Source organism: Bipolaris sorokiniana (genome assembly GCF_000338995.1).
Source record: "Bipolaris sorokiniana ND90Pr unplaced genomic scaffold COCSAscaffold_2, whole genome shotgun sequence".
NCBI classification, from domain to species: domain Eukaryota; kingdom Fungi; phylum Ascomycota; class Dothideomycetes; order Pleosporales; family Pleosporaceae; genus Bipolaris; species Bipolaris sorokiniana.
In genome coordinates this window covers 907,811-921,212 of record NW_006911896.1, presented here as the reverse complement: position 1 = coordinate 921,212, position 13,402 = coordinate 907,811, and the positions used below count along the sequence as shown (strand labels likewise).

Below are 13,402 nucleotides of genomic sequence, written 5' to 3'. Positions count from 1 at the left end.
TCCGCCCGCCGTAACTTTTTTCTCGCGCGCGACCTGCAACCTTTCGATTCTCCACAATCCATCCCCGTCACTACTACGCGATACACGGCCCCCATTGCCCATCATGGCTGCCGACAAGAAACTCGCCAAGAAGTCCAGCTCGGACAAGAAGCAGAATAAGACGTCTGCAGTAGCCGCGTCAACAACAACAGCCGCTGAAGCACCTCTTGACCTTGTCAGGAAGTTCCTCGAGCAGCAGGGAGAGAAAGGCGCTGCTAGCAAGCTCAATGAGTTTGAGAAGTGGCAGAAGAGCGGAGGCGCAACCAATTCCCCAGATGCGCCCGAGCCCATGGACGTCGACGAGGAGAGCGCCTCCAGCAGCGATTCCAGCAGCGGCTCCGATAGCGACTCTGACAGCGACTCCAGCAGCGACTCTAGCAGTGAGTCAGAGACTGAGAAGAAGCCCCAAAAGGCGAAGAAGGCACCTGTAAAGAAGGATGACTCGAGCTCGTCGAGTTCGGACTCGAGCTCAGACTCTTCTGACTCAGAGTCGGAAAAGGAAAGCGCCCCCGTCAAGTCCAAAGCAAAGAAGGCCAAATCTGTCTCATCATCTTCTGCTTCTTCGTCCAGCGACTCTAGCGACTCCAGCGATTCAGACAGCAGCGATGACGACGAACCTGCCAATGTCCCTCTGCCCGACTCCGATTCCTCGGCCGCATCAAGCGATTCATCGGACAGCGACTCTAGCAGTGACAGCGACTCCGGTAGCGACTCCGATAGCAGCTCCGAGTCAGAAATCGAGAAGAAGACAAGCAAGAAGAACAAGGGCAAGAAGGCTGCTTCAGTGTCATCTTCGTCTGCTTCTAGCGCTTCGGACTCTAGCGACTCCAGCGATTCAAGCGACTCCGAAAGCGACTCCGACGCAAAGCCCACCAAGGCAAAGGCTAAGAAGAGTGGAAAGAAAGCAGCCACGCCATCCTCTGACAGCTCCTCAAGCTCCTCCGATAGCGATTCGAGCTCTTCTGACAGCTCTGATTCTGAATCAGAAAAAGTGTCTAAATCTACTGCGTCCGAGCGCAAGGGTTCCGCCAGTGACTCGTCCCACACCATTCCCGCAGCATCGCCTGCGCCCGCCAGTAACAAGCGTAAGGCTGTCTCCCCTTCTGCAGAGGCCCCGAAGTCAAAGCGAAGCCACGTCGAGAACCGATTCCAGCGCATCAAACCCGACACACAGGTTGACCCTAGGCTCGCAAGCAACGCATATGTTTCATACGACTATGCCGACCGCGCTCATGCCAAGCTGATCATCACGAAAGGCAAGGGATTCACCAAGGAAAAGAACAAGGGAAAGAGGGGCTCCTACAGAGGTGGTATGATTGATACCTCTGGCGGCAAGGGTATCAAGTTCGAGGATTAGATGACTAGTTGGACTTAAGGATTTGATCCGGAGTCTACAGTCCTTGATATCTCAACTCCACCATGCACGCGCAGCTATTCGAAATATTAGGAGCAACATTTGCGCGCGTACGCCTGGGCGAGGGGAAACAGCAGAGGCACGATCTTGAACCTTCAAAATCGCAAAACATGGATCATTGGCGCGTACGATTTCGGCGAACTGGAGTTATCATGTACACCAAAAGCAACATACCCTTCGATGGCAGTACTTTATATTAGATTTTGAGCGGTTGACAGACTGCTGAGCCAGTCTAGCTGGACCAATAGATGTCTATATATTCTACATTCAGTCTATAGGACCAGATCTCCCCAACTCTCCGCATGTGATCTTGACTTCGTACTTTGGGTAGTAATTTTCAGAGGCTTCCAACTTCACAAGAGTCTGACTGCGCCCCAAGTAGTCCTTTTTTTCAGACCCTCCTATCATCATCTCCAACATCAATACCTATAAATTCCTTATCTTTCCCAGCCAGAAGCAGATGTCCCATTCAGCCCCTCTTCTCGCTCTCTCCCCATCTAACCCACTCAAGCCTTCTCCCCCTCCTGCCCAAATTCCACCGGAAGATTCATACCCACTCTCCGCGCACTCAATCGTACCCTCTCTTCCTCCGTCATTCCCATACCAGGATTATAGCGCTCCAGTAGCGATGCATATGTCCGTTGCGCCTGCACATATTGTACGAATTGCTCTGCCTGCTGCACCTGGCCGTGTGTGCTTGAGCTCGCTTTTGGTGTTGCGATAGCTGACCGTATGGTTTTTTGGAGGACGGATGGGGCAGAGAGCTTTTGGTGCTGGGTCCGGCTTGTTTGGGGGGTGGAGGGGAGTTCGCGGAGGAGACGGCGGTAGAGGGAGCGGATTTGGGTGGGTGCTGATTGCGCCATTGTGAGAGATTTCGGTTCAAGCAATTGATTGATTGTGTTTGGGATATGCGGTCAGGCGAAATATTGGCTGCGGTTGCGGTTGCAGGCGATATTGGAGGTTGATGTTCGCCGCGGAGGTGCTGCGGCGAAAAGTTGCGGGAGAGCTCGGACCAGGTGTGAACTTTGGATTTCGGATGTGGGTGTAGAGAACGCTTGAAGACTTCACGCGATGAGTGGTCTTTCGATGAGGCCGGGCTACGTATGTAGTAGTTGCATACAGAATATTTCCCGCCGGAATTCTGGACTTCTTACACGATCACAGCTACGGGCGCAGTCAACTAATGCTTTTCCACAGGATGCGCCGAACCCAAGGCTGCGGCTCCAGAAACATTGGAGTGGAGATGTCAAATCTAGATATAGGGATGAGCCGCCAACGCAGAGTATGCTGCATATGAGCAAGACGAAAGGTAGCTACCGGCTGGAGTTGACTGAAAAACAAATTTCATCTGCAACCGGGGGTGATCCCTTTACAAAGGAACCACGACCACTTTCAATGAGAGAAAGACGACAACGGAGAAGAGAGGGCACTTTGAGGCCGTCAACGATACATGTGGATCTAGCTCACCTTCCAGAGCGAGTGAAGCGAAAACTACAGGACCAACTGGAAAGTACGAGATTAGAGGCAGTGGAAAAAGAAGTTTTCTCTCCTGAGCCATCAGCACCACAAGACTTTGAAGCTGGTGGCTCAACATCATCACAGAAATCATTGGAGCCGCCAACGAATAAAAGGGACGTATCACAGCGATCACGAAAAGGAAGAGCTACCGAGGTCGTAGAAGACCTTCAACCATCCACACCCTCACCACCACTCGGCTCGAAGCGCAAATCTGAGTCCACTCTCCCATCTATAAAGCTCGAACTCCCTTCCAGCCACATAAAGCTCCATTTCAGCAAGCTGGAAGACTTCCATTGGTACTGGGAGTCGTTCCCACCAACCATCGCGCAAAAGACGCAGGCAAACCACTTCTTCACAAACAACAGCAAGAACGCAAAGTTACTTCGAAGCGTAGCACAATTCCGCCTGTTCCCAGAATCAGACGTACCTGAGGTAGCCTTTGTTGGTCGCTCCAATGTCGGCAAAAGCTCATTGCTCAATGCCGTTGTGAACGCAGATATTAAAGCACTGTTAGCACGCACATCGTCAACACCAGGCTTCACCAAAACAATGAATCTCTACGGTCTGGGCGCCGGAAACGGCGTGACCATCAAAAAACAACCCAACGGACGCGACAAGATCATAGGCATTGGTGGACTGACTATCGTCGACATGCCTGGATACGGCGAGGGTTCGCTTTCCTCCTGGGGCGTGGAAATCATGAAGTATATAAGCAACCGCAAACAACTTCGTCGTGTATTCGTCTTACTAGACGCTGAACACGGTATCAAAGACAAAGACCGTTCGTTGTTAGCTTCTTTACGTCTGGCTGGCGTGAGCCATCAAGTCATTCTTTCCAAACTAGACAAGCTTTACATCCCCAACGCCAAAGATATCAAGCGCTTTGATGGCAAATCTGCCCGTCGCTTGGCACCAAAGGGCACGCCTGAAGATCTTAGGAAGGCTATGGAAAAGCTGAAGAACGAGATTCAGCCCCCGGTTGGAGGAGGTGCATTGGGCGAGATTCTGGGTGTGAGTGCGGAGACATTGGTTGATGGTAAGAGACTGGGTATTGATCATGTGAGATTTGCAATTTTGAAAGCGGCGGGTTTGGATGAGAAGTTTAAGAAGGATGTTAGTACGCCTTGGGCCAGGAAGAGCTGAGAATCCCATGATTGGGTATTTCTGTTCTTTTCTTATGTTATTCGAATCTTCCACAAAGTCTCATGGTAAGATACAGTAGTGTGCAAGTCAAGCGATGATGTTCTAATCGCCAACAGCGAAGTGTCGCGAATGGATGCAATACTTACACCGATCTCGGGCACAATGAATATGTCACTCAAATCTAGTAAAAAAAGACTCAGAGTTTTAGTAAAACCGACTGCGTCTGTGGCTGTGACGGTCGATCTTAGGTTTACGAGGAAGGTTTCGCGCATGCTGATCTGCCGGCGCCTCCATGCGGGGAAGCGGATTCGGCGAAACTCCGACGGTATGTTTGCCGTGAGGAACCATCATTCCTCCAGCAAAGACCCGATCCTATGAGAGCATGCAGACGGGGTGAGATGCACCGAACAAGTTACTAAATTGAGATCAGTATCAGATTGGTTCACGGCCCCTAGATGAGTTTTGGGCCAAAAATCGGCCGAAAGTACCGCCCTCCTTTCGTGTATATGAGCAGTTTAGCATCTACACAATGTTTCCACAATCACATTTCAGACTCCAGAAAAAATGCGTATACTTATCACCGGAGCCGCCGGATTCATCGGCCAACTTGTAGCAAAAAAGCTACTCGAAGACAAAAATGCCGCTCACTCACTCATCCTCACTGATATCATCGAACCTCCTGTCCCGAAATCCACTCAATCATCCAACAATGTTCAAGCCATCCGCGCAGATCTATGCACAGAATCCTCCTCCGTCGTAACTCCTGACCTAGATGTCGTCTTCATCTTCCATGGAATCATGTCCTCCGGCGCAGAAGCCGACTTCGACCTAGGTATGCGCGCCAACTTCGACGCCACCCGCGCCTTACTTGAAGCCATCCGCAAGATCAGTCCAGGAAGCCGAGTAATCTACGCCTCGAGCCAAGCCGTGTACAACAACTCCGTCACATTGCCAGTTACAGAATCGCAACTGCCGACCCCAGAAACCAGTTACGGCGCCGAAAAAATGATGTGCGAGTACCTCATCACAGAGTACACGCGCCGCGGCTTCATAGACGGAATCTCGCTGCGCTTCCCCACTGTGTGCGTGAGACCGGGGAAACCCACTGCAGCAGCGAGTTCTTTCATCAGCGGTATGATCCGCGAGCCCATGAATGGTATCAAATGCGTTATCCCACTCTCCGACAAGCAATGGCGTCACTGGCTCTGTTCACCACGCATCCTAGTCCAGAATCTCGTCCACGCCGCTACACAGTTCGACACCAGTCGCCTCGCTACTTTTGACCGCGTTCTAAATTTTCCGGGCATCGGTGTGTCGATTCAGGATATGATGGATTCGCTGGAGAGGGTGGGCGGGAAAGACAAGTTGGCGCTGCTGGAGATGAGGGAGGAGGAGGGGTTGAAGAGGATTTTGGAGTCGTGGCCTGCGGAGTTTGATAATAGGAAGGCTTTGGAGCTTGGGTTTCAGAGGGATGAGGGGTTTGACCGTATTGTTAGGGATTATGTGGAAAGTTTGGGGGAAAGGATGGGTGAAGAGCAGACTGGGGGGAAGGTGGAGGGGGTGAGTGTCAGAACCGTAGAGTTAGTGGCGTAAGGGAAGAGATGGATTAGACTGTGTTTGTTGAGTTTTTTATGGTTTAGATCATGGGCAAATTATGGAAATGCCTTTGAGTGGACTGGACAGGTATGTAGGAAGAAATTTGATATGATTTTTGGTAACTTAGCCTTGTGGCTTTGTTTACACCTGTGAGTCAAATTACTGAGCCATTTATCACTCAACAATCATGTCAGTGATTGTTAGCAAACTTCCAGTGAATACCATATGTTTCTGGGAAATCTACGGATATATCCCATTGTAATTGCCGCTGATACCCGGATATAACAAAGGAAAGTGAGGGATATACAAGTCCCAAGACCTGCTGTAGCCTTGGAGCTCAACAAAACCCAGCCTCGCAAACTTTTTAATCCCGCACGTGGGCCTAGATAACTCAAGGCAACTACCACTCTGACTAATTGTACCTACGCCATTCCTTCACTCCCCGCTTAACACAAACACGTGACTCCTTCACTCTCGCTCCTCCTTAGCGCTCCCTACCCTCTATATAAACCCCCGCTCCCACCCATCTATCACCCTCTTTCCTCATCCAACTCAACATATTATCTTTAGTCAATACAAAATCACTCCCTCTTAGGGGCGGATTGATCCACGAAATCCGCCTCCGCCTCCTATTTCTCTTCTTCTTCGGTTGATTGATCAGGAGAGCTTGTGGTAGCGTAAGAGTTCCTTAATCATTTTTTGACTACAATAATCTAACACACTTGACAGAAACCCTTTCATACTCTTCCCTGGTACATCCGGGTGATATATAGGAGTTTAGAGGTGTCTCCTGGAGACAATGCAGCATCACGGCTCTGCGCACCACTCTCTGGAGTCTTTCCCCGGTCTATCCGGGTGATATACAGGATTTTGGGAGATTCCAGGCACCCACATCCTTCTCATATACCCCCAAACCATACGGGGACATGTCTCAGATCACCCCTGATCTCTTTCTTGCCATCCCGCGACATGTCCACTTTGAGAAGCTCGGCAACCTCCTAGACCCCTCGCGGCAAATGACATGCAATTCATGGCTACGAGCTTATAGTATGACTTCCCCCACTCCCTATTCCAATACCGTTCTAACATTCGCAGCAGATGTATTCCAAACTCTTCCCCGGTTCGCCAGGTGATGTATAGGAGTTCTGGAATCCCAGCCGCCATCCCCGGGTGATGTGACGACGATGACAACGACCCAAGCGACGAGAACCTGGGGGCTTCGATCCGGAAGCTTAGCCACTCTTGACTCATTCCAGCTGTCTCCGGGTGATATGAGGACTCCTCTGTGCCTCCGAGCAACCTCACAATTCCTTCTCCGGTATCCCCAGGTGATATAGCAACGAGAGCGACTCTACCTCTAACAACAGGCGGGTGAGGCCACTGCACATGGCAAAGAGCAGCCTCTTTGAGACACCGTCAGTTCCAACAATTTAACAACATTGGTTTCCTCCTCAGCAGAAATATGGTGGTTTCGACTATAACCGCGACTGCGCACTGTAGTCCTTCCCCGTTATACAGGGTGATACAAGGATTTCGACTACTCATCTGAGTATCATCGAGCGGGGAGAAAGTGATAGTTCCTGCCGAGAAAAACGACAGCAAACTGGACAGTCGGGCACGCAATCCAACCCCGTTGTATGGAGGACGGGGCCCACGCAATCCAGCCCCGTTTTTACAGGAGAAACGGGGCTGGGGAGAACGGTATGAGAGATGGATCCTCTGGTTCGAGTTAGAAGATGGCAAGCCATTCTTCCATCGACTCATGGTTCGAGCGAGTGGTGTCATAGACGGGTTAGGAGAATCCCTCCTGAGATTTGGTGTGTTTGTATCCGGTTTGGAATATTCAATACAGAGAACTATTACTACTTCTGAGTCTACGCTTCTGATTTTTGTGGTATATTTTCATAGTGTCTTTCTTTTGTGAATACTGTCTTGATGTGAGCCTTACAAATGGACAATAGTTGCCCTCACATCTCTCTAGCAATCAATACGACGTGCGCCATCGAATCTAGGTAGTAGGCCATTGCAGCTCCATACGTGGACGACGGGAATAACAATAGCAATAATCACTTCACGGAAGAATGAGAGGAGAAAAGGGTATCATTCCGTACATCTACTCATCCAACAAATCCATAACCAACTGTGGAATAACCTGTACACCTTCTCCTTTGATCGCACTAATCGGCACAGCTTGAACATTGCGCTTCCACGCATGCTGGCGATGGCTCGGGTGGGGCAAGGCCCCCTTGGTCACTCCATCCAAATACTGAAGTAGCGACTCAAAATTCGCCTGCGTATCTGGCAAGTCCGCTTTTGTCGCGACAACGAACCACGGTTTGGAAGAAATCGGAGTCGTAGTAATGAATGGGAGCGGTTTGGGAGACGGGTCCAGCTGCGGCGAGTCGATGAGGTCGGAAGTGTCGCTGGGAGGGGGGCTGCTGCTACCGGCAGGCATGTAAGTGACCATTCTGCGTTCTGTTTCTGCATTGAGCTCCTTGCCGCGGAGGGTCTCGTACTCGGAGACTTCGCGCCAGAGGAGCTGCAGCGCTTGGACTGCGTCGCCGGCGGAGAGGTCGATGACAAAGGCGAGGACTGCAGCGCGTTCAATGTGGCGCAGGAAGCCCAGTCCAAGTCCTTTGTCTAAGTGGGCGTCCTCGATAAGTCCGGGCACATCAGCAATGGTAAAATTTTCTCGCAGTTGGCCATCTGGCCTACGTGACTTGACGAGTGGACGGCCCTTATGGTTGTCCAGCACAACTGTGCCGACATTTGGTTGGAGAGTTGTAAAGGCCCAGTTACCAACTCGCGCACGGCTATTGCTCAAAGACCGCAACAGCGTGCTCTTGCCTGCATTGGGTAGTCCCACGAGACCCAGATCCGCGAGGATCTTGAGTTCGAGCTGGAGGGACAACTTCAACCCTTCGTCACCTCGCGTGGCCATCTTGGGGCGCGAGTTGAAGGGCGTCATAAAGTGCGGATTGCCCAGACCACCCATGGCGCCCGCTGCTATCAACATTGGCGTCTCCATGTGCTTGTCTAAATCCAGCCACAAAGGCGCCTCAGGCTCGAGAGCGGCAAGGTGAGATCTACGTGGCGGAGGGAGCTTGGGAAACTTGATCCTGCTCAACTCCGAGGCTATGGTGCCAGGATATACAAGCCACCTATCTCTCCTATAGCTAGGCTCGCCCTGTTCAACATCTTCCTCTTCCGGGTTCTGCTCCATCTTCCAATGCTCTTCCTCCATGATAGCAACAGGGTCATGCCTCTGCAGCTCGCGCACAATGGTTCCTACAGGGACAGTAATCAGAACGTCTGTGCCCCGCTCGCCGCCCTTGACTTTGCCTTGGCCATTGCGCCCTCTTCCAGCCTTGATTAACCGTCGCCGGGCCAGCTTGTGCAGGGACGTCTCGCCGCGAACGGCTTGGATGTACACATTGCCTCCGCTGCCGCCATCGCCGCCGTTGGCAGGCCCTTCTTCAATGTACTTTTCGCGCAGAAAAGATACACATCCGTGTCCGCCCCCGCCAGCCTCGACTGTAAGGATGCAGCGGTCGGCAAAAGGCGTGAGCGAGTAGTCGTCGGGCGTGGGGTCCAGTCGAGAAGTATCAGATATCGAGTTGCATCTTCGCTGCGGCAGACATGGTTTGCGAAGTAGCCACCTGCGTGCAAGTAGGCCAAGTTGCGCCTGAGACACGGTGGGGTATAGAAACGGCGTCAGCGTACCGCTCAAGTAGCTGGTTCGAGCGAAAGACATGCGTCGAGGGCACAGTTAGGGGCGTAAATGCGTTGTGATATCTCATGCCATAGATTTCTCAACTACGTACATCATCGCACCGCCGAGCTAGCCAATCGCGGCCCGGTGATCGACGACGCTTGCGCGCAACTAATTCCTTGGCATCTTCTTCATCTTGTCTCCATGTTCCTGTGACTTGAACGTTACGACTTCATTGCCTACGGCCTGTACACGACGGTTGTGTGTCTGTCTCTAATGGATATGATCTATCTGTGAGTGGCTTATCCCAATACCTAGTTCGGAAACAGACCCGCCGGTCCCAATATCTTCGTATCCACAACTACCTAGAGGTACACATAAGCGGGTTCGCAGTACATTTCCTCTTTCTCTACGTGTTCAAAACCGCAACAATATCTCCTCTTGTTTGCAATTGAATCAGTGTTTGGCTTGAAGTATCAGGACTTGCACAATTCTGCAAACTCCGGACTCCACCTCTTTCGCCAACAGCATATCCGCCCCGCCCCCACTATGATCCAGTGTGCCTTGCTCGCCCTGGGGGCGGCTATGCTCCATACCAGCAACCCAGTGTGGTCAGAATTTGGCATTAAGCTCGGTCTTTCTAGCACCCTTGCCGCAACCCTTCACTGGTTTCTTAAATGGGCGCTCTCCGTGTGGGCTCTTCTCGAAGTGAACTGGACATTAAACCGCTGGGCCGACAGGCGATGGCGTTTTTCCACCGACAAAAGCGTCTGGGACTGGAAGCGCGAAGTAGCTGTTGTGACTGGAGGCTCAGCAGGCATTGGCGCCTGTGTTGTAAAGAAGCTCGTTTCCCATGGTATCAGGGTCGCAGTTCTGGACGTTAGCCCCCTGTCAGATGTCTTTACTAAAGGTTAGTCGCAGCTCAGATCTAACACCTTCCCAACTAACAAGGAACCAGAGGAGCTCGCTCTTATTCGGTTTTACAGGTGTGACGTCACTTCGCAAGAGAACATCCACCAGGCTGCGGAGGCTCTACGCTCCGACCTTGGTCATCCGTCCATTCTGGTCAACAATGCTGGCATCGGGAACGCGTGGAATATTCTCGATATCCCCTACACCCGTCTCCAGAGCATGTTCAACATCAACGTAATGAGTCATTGGATCACTGTGCAAGAATTTCTGCCAGACATGCTTAAGAAGAAGAAAGGCCACGTAATGACTGTCGCAAGTCTCGCTTCCTTTGTCACCGTAGCCGGTGCCGTCGATTACAGCTGTGCCAAAGCCGCTATCCTAGCGTTCCATGAGGGACTTACGCTAGAGTTGAAGCATCGGTACAACTGCCCTGAAATTCTGACTTCCATCATCCACCCTCACTGGACAAAGTCAGCCATAACAGCGCACTCGGCCCTTGCAAGTGGATTGAAGAACCAGGGTGGCCAACTATTGGAAGCAGACTATGTCGCCGATATCATGGTCAAACAGATCGTCGCCGCGAAGAGCGGGCAGATATGTCTTGGTCCGCGATTCGTGTCCAGACTCCGCGCTCTACCTACTTGGCTACAAGAGAGTGTCCGTGATAGCCAGGCCTATATTGTTACCGGCAGTGGCTCAACAGGGAAAGGGTAGGTGCATTAGAAGTCTTTTAGGTCTGACAGGGATAAATTTGGACGGTACCCAGCGGGTGCAACAGACATAAACGCATGGGGCTGGATATGGAGTTGAAAAGGGATATGTTCAAACAGAAATACGATACTTCAATCTCGAGAGTTCGTAGGTATCGCATTACTGCGTTATATCTCTTTTGTTGATCTTCAAGCTTGTTTCTAGCAGGCGAGATTCAGTCTGGCTGGTGCAATTTGTATTTCGTGCAGCAGCTTGACTCGGCCAACTCAATAGACAATGTCAAGGTTTTTGCAGCTGGCCTAATAACCAACAAACAAACCCAGGTACCTACAAGGTAATCTCGCTAACCGAGTTCTAATATCATGCCCCAACGCGAACACATATTTATCGCATCATGATTTCAAAAACAAAGCCTCCAAAATCTTTCATGCACTCTTTTTAGCTACAGCCACATCATGCGCTAATGTTAGTACTAGGTGGCGCTGTGTTATTCTCGGACTTGTTGTATGCACCTTGTACTGGCGACTCAGCCCCAAAGGCCTTACTCCACGCTTACCCTGTTTCGGCCCCCCGAACAAAGTGCTCCAATAATAACGAAAGTGCGCTCCATCAGGGCCTTAGAACCAACGACCTTTGGGTCGGGTGAATAATCATATGTAGTTTCTTTGTTGTCCGGTTTCATCGTTTTTGCCGCGAAATTCTTGGTTTGTGTTATGCAATTCGATCGCGTTCAATGTGGGTGATTTGCCTTGCGTTTTTTTCTTCCCAGCCTATGTCGTTTCATCTTTTTGGTTCGATTTTGAGTGCGGATATGCGATGGGTTGGTTAATAGAAGGTTTGGTCGCTGTCTGTACTGCGTCGTTGATTGTGGGGAGTAATGGGGCGGTGGAGGATAGACAAAGTAAGTGGGATGGAGACGTGTGGACTATGGAAGTGGTTGGTACTTACATATTCGATAGATGCAGAATCTTCAGAAACACACGATGCGAACAGAAGATTCCCCGTAATGCCGCGTCAAGTACTGGCCTTCTATAATAATACCAGGGTGTCGGAGACATCGAATGATACTTCACGCATGTCGGCAACATACATTGACTCCGTCGTCTTTACGTCAACTGAGACAAAGTCTTCTTCGACGTCAACATCCCGGGAACATAATTTTCCTTCTACGCCCTCGCCCTCAGAATCAATACCGAGTATACCATCTAGAACAAGCAGCAACGCGCCTTCAACATCATTTCCCCCATACAGTTCAGGGACCATATTACAAAGCGTCACGAAAGAAGCGAACATACTTTTAACCACTTCGATACCCACTGTCATTCCATCGCCTGTACCGGAAGTTGAATACATGTCCTCGGCTTTTTCTGAGGTACGATCGTCAAGCACTCAATTGCCAGCAACTACGACCGACCTATTCCTTATAGCATGGGGTAGTCTTTCTCACACTTCAAGTTCGAGTCGCGCAGTAAATGTTACAGTCGCTAGTGCTACAACTATTTGTACATCTCCAACTCTTAGCTCAACACCACCAACGCTTCCTGCCTCTTTGAGGAGTACCACGAGGCTTCCGTTACATACAGTGTCTGATTTGGTCAACTGGCTGTCCCCGGTATCTTCCAAAATTGACACCAATAACGATAGAAGCAGCTCATTTGCTACAGCAACAGCAAGCGCGCCGACCATCACCATTCCTCACGAAACAGCTTCACTTTCTTCAGAGACCTCGAGAAATCTCTTTCCGTTGCCAACTGCCGTACTCCAAAGTACATCAACTGTGTCTCTTCCTTCTGCTATCAGTTCCGAGACTAGCGTGGTTAATATTGATTGGATATCGCTCGTCTTCACTCGGCTCAACTCCCAAACCATTGCCCCGACAAGTTCTATCCTACCAGCGAGACCTACAACCTCAGTATCTTCTAACTTGTTGTCTAACGGTAACTTTTCTGGTTCCATTCCCATTACAAGCCTGGCTGTACCATCACGATCAGTCGCTTCGGATATTTCAAGTCCAACCACTATTCCATTTCCAGGAAGCAATACCCTTTCCCTGTCAGAAATTTCCTCTACCTTTATTTTTAGCACACGAAGCCTCGCGAGCAGAACCAGAAGCAGTACATATATTCAGACGACGCGGACGAGTTTACAGTCTTCATCTCTCTCAGAATCCTTCTCGCGTACTTCTCCAATATCCATACCTACTCAATCTGCAACGTCTACAACTGTTACAGAGACATCAGCCGGAGAATTGTCATCAAAAATTATCTCCTCGGTGCAACCAGCGACCACTCTAGGAAGAGATGCTACTTCTTCAGTTGCTCCTCTCCCATTTCCGATCATATCTTTAGCTTTGACCA

General features: G+C 50.6%; 7 protein-coding genes across 7 annotated transcripts; 4 read left to right on the top strand and 3 right to left on the bottom strand.

Moving 5' to 3' along the window:
- Window positions 1-40: 40 nt before the first annotated feature.
- COCSADRAFT_269895 (uncharacterized protein) lies at window positions 41-1,678 on the top strand. Its single transcript, XM_007697671.1, has one exon. It carries the CDS (start codon window positions 104-106, stop codon window positions 1,394-1,396), a length of 1,293 nt encoding a protein of 430 aa, XP_007695861.1. The 5' UTR covers window positions 41-103; the 3' UTR covers window positions 1,397-1,678.
- On the bottom strand, window positions 1,678-2,425 carry COCSADRAFT_269904 (uncharacterized protein). The gene has a single exon (XM_007697670.1). The coding sequence runs from the start codon at window positions 2,314-2,316 to the stop codon at window positions 1,960-1,962; it is 357 nt and encodes a 118-aa protein (XP_007695860.1). The 5' UTR covers window positions 2,317-2,425; the 3' UTR covers window positions 1,678-1,959.
- Window positions 2,426-3,229: 804 nt separating this feature from the next.
- Window positions 3,230-4,099, top strand: COCSADRAFT_60165 (uncharacterized protein; the record flags this gene model as incomplete). The annotated part of the gene is made up of 1 exon (XM_007697453.1): window positions 3,230-4,099. A coding segment is annotated over one exon (870 nt), but the record flags the coding sequence as incomplete, so codon positions are not given.
- A 433-nt stretch (window positions 4,100-4,532) lies between these two features.
- Window positions 4,533-5,926, top strand: COCSADRAFT_269901 (uncharacterized protein). Its single transcript, XM_007697669.1, has one exon. The coding sequence runs from the start codon at window positions 4,679-4,681 to the stop codon at window positions 5,705-5,707; it is 1,029 nt and encodes a 342-aa protein (XP_007695859.1). The 5' UTR covers window positions 4,533-4,678; the 3' UTR covers window positions 5,708-5,926.
- Window positions 5,927-7,044: 1,118 nt separating this feature from the next.
- On the bottom strand, window positions 7,045-7,659 carry COCSADRAFT_269886 (uncharacterized protein). Its single transcript, XM_007697668.1, has one exon. The coding sequence runs from the start codon at window positions 7,493-7,495 to the stop codon at window positions 7,127-7,129; it is 369 nt and encodes a 122-aa protein (XP_007695858.1). The 5' UTR covers window positions 7,496-7,659; the 3' UTR covers window positions 7,045-7,126.
- On the bottom strand, window positions 7,650-9,490 carry COCSADRAFT_33144 (uncharacterized protein). The gene has a single exon (XM_007697274.1). It carries the CDS (start codon window positions 9,462-9,464, stop codon window positions 7,824-7,826), a length of 1,641 nt encoding a protein of 546 aa, XP_007695464.1. The 5' UTR covers window positions 9,465-9,490; the 3' UTR covers window positions 7,650-7,823.
- A 160-nt stretch (window positions 9,491-9,650) lies between these two features.
- On the top strand, window positions 9,651-11,421 carry COCSADRAFT_33143 (uncharacterized protein). The gene is made up of 2 exons (XM_007697273.1): window positions 9,651-10,332; window positions 10,381-11,421. Exons 1-2 carry the CDS (start codon window positions 9,972-9,974, stop codon window positions 11,046-11,048), a joined length of 1,029 nt encoding a protein of 342 aa, XP_007695463.1. The 5' UTR covers window positions 9,651-9,971; the 3' UTR covers window positions 11,049-11,421.
- The last annotated feature ends 1,981 nt before the right edge of the window (window positions 11,422-13,402 follow it).